Source organism: Cornus florida, unplaced genomic scaffold (genome assembly GCF_030987335.1).
Source record: "Cornus florida cultivar Cherokee Brave unplaced genomic scaffold, ASM3098733v1 CherokeeBrave_3.0.0_Hap2_Chr08, whole genome shotgun sequence".
Lineage (NCBI taxonomy): Eukaryota > Viridiplantae > Streptophyta > Magnoliopsida > Cornales > Cornaceae > Cornus > Cornus florida.
Window position 1 is genome coordinate 33465168 of NW_026775578.1, and position 1783 is coordinate 33466950.

Here is a 1783-nt window from a genome sequence, read left to right on the forward strand (position 1 = left end):
GATTATATGGTATATCTACATGAATCTGATTTTGATATAGGGATATGTAAGGATCTGGTTACATATTCACAAGCCATTAATAGTAATAATTCTACTAATTGGATTAATGCCATAAATGAGGAGTTGAAGTCAATGGAACAAAATAAAGTTTGGGAACTCGTTGAATTGCCTAAAGGATTTAAATAAGTCGGGTGTAAATGGGTCTTTAAGACCAAATGCGACTCTAATGGCAATATTGAACGATATAAAGCCAGCCTTGTAGCCAAGGGCTTCACTCAAATAGGAGGCATTGATTATAAAGAAACCTTCTCTCCTGTATCTAAGAAGGATTCCTTTAGAATTATCATGGCGTTTGTAACTCATTATGATTTAAAGTTGCATCAAATGGATATGAAAACAGCTTTCCTAAATGGGAGTTTAGAAGAAGTAGTCTATATGGATCAACCTGAAGGCTTCAAATTAGAGGGTAAAGAATGCATGGTATGTAAACTTAAGAAGTCAATATATGGACTTAAACAAGCTTCCCGACAATGGTATATTAAGTTTAATGGTACTATTACTTCTTTTGGTTTTAATGAAAATACTGTTGATCGGTGTATATACCAGAAGGTTAGTGAGAGTAAGTTTATATTTCTGATTCTATATGTTGATGATATTTTGCTTGCTAGTAGTGATCTTGGTTTATTGTATGAAACTAAAAATTATCTCTCTAAGAATTTTGAAATGAAAGATGGGTGAAGCATCCCACGTGATAGGAATAGAAATATTCCATGACAGGTCACGTGGATTGTTAGAATTGTCTTAGAAAACATATACTGAGAGAATTCTAGAGAGATTTGGTATGGAATATTGTTCAGTTAGTATTGTTCCAATACAGAAAGGAGATAAATTTAGTTTGATGCAATGCCCAAAGAATGAATTAGAACATAAAGAAATGCAAAATATTCCTTATGCATCTATTGTGGGAAGTTTGATATATGCACAGGTTTGCACTCGTCCAGATATTGGTTTTGCAGTTGGAATGTTAGGCAGATACCAAAGCAATCCAGGAATGCATCACTGGAAAGCTGCAAAGAAAGTAATGAGATACTTACAAGGAACAAAGAATTATATGCTCACATTTAGAAGGACTGGTGATTTAGAGGTTATTGGTTACTCAGACTCAGATTTTGCTGGATGTGTGGACAGTAGAAGATCCACTTTTGGTTATTTGTTCCTTTTAGCTGGAGGGGCAATATCATGGAAAAGCGCAAAACAGTCTATTATTGCTTCATCTACTATGGAGGCTGAGTTTGTAATATGCTTTGAGGCTACAAATCATGGTTTGTGGTTACGGAACTTTATTTCGGGATTTGGTTTTATGGATTCAATTTCTAGACTGCTGAAAATTTATTGTGATAACACCGCAGCTGTCTTCTTTACTAAAAACGATAAGTATTCCAATGGTGTTAAGCATATAGAGCTGAAATATCTTACCGTTAAAGAGGAAGTTCAGAAACAATGAGTATCTTTTGAAAATATAAGCACACAACTTATGGTTGCAGATTCATTAACAAAAGGATTACTACCCAAGACATTCACAGGACATGTTGAAAGAATGTGTCTTGAATGTAATCAAAGTTAATTATTATTTTGTTGTGGATTGCTTAACAATGCTTATACAAATTTGACATTTTGAGCTCATTAAAATGTGTTTATGATGTTTCCTGTTAATTTATGTATGTATATGCATGTATTACTTTAAATGATGAAAACAAGAATAGTCTTAGAATAGACATTATTG

At 33.3% G+C, this 1783-nt stretch overlaps 1 protein-coding gene across 1 annotated transcript; it reads left to right on the forward strand.

Annotated features, from left to right (window-relative positions):
• The first annotated feature begins 345 nt into the window (after positions 1-345).
• LOC132270021 (secreted RxLR effector protein 161-like) lies at positions 346-1504 on the forward strand. The gene is made up of 2 exons (XM_059771243.1): positions 346-480; positions 878-1504. Exons 1-2 carry the CDS (start codon positions 346-348, stop codon positions 1502-1504), a joined length of 762 nt encoding a protein of 253 aa, XP_059627226.1.
• Positions 1505-1783: the final 279 nt, after the last annotated feature.

Coding starts and splice junctions, on each gene's coding strand:
- LOC132270021 (XM_059771243.1), top strand. CDS start 346: ATGGCGTTTGTAACTCATTATGATTTAAAGTTGCATCAAATGGATATG. Junction 481..877: donor TAGAGGGTAAAGAATGCATG/GTATGTAAACTT, acceptor GTTCCAATACAG/AAAGGAGATAAATTTAGTTT.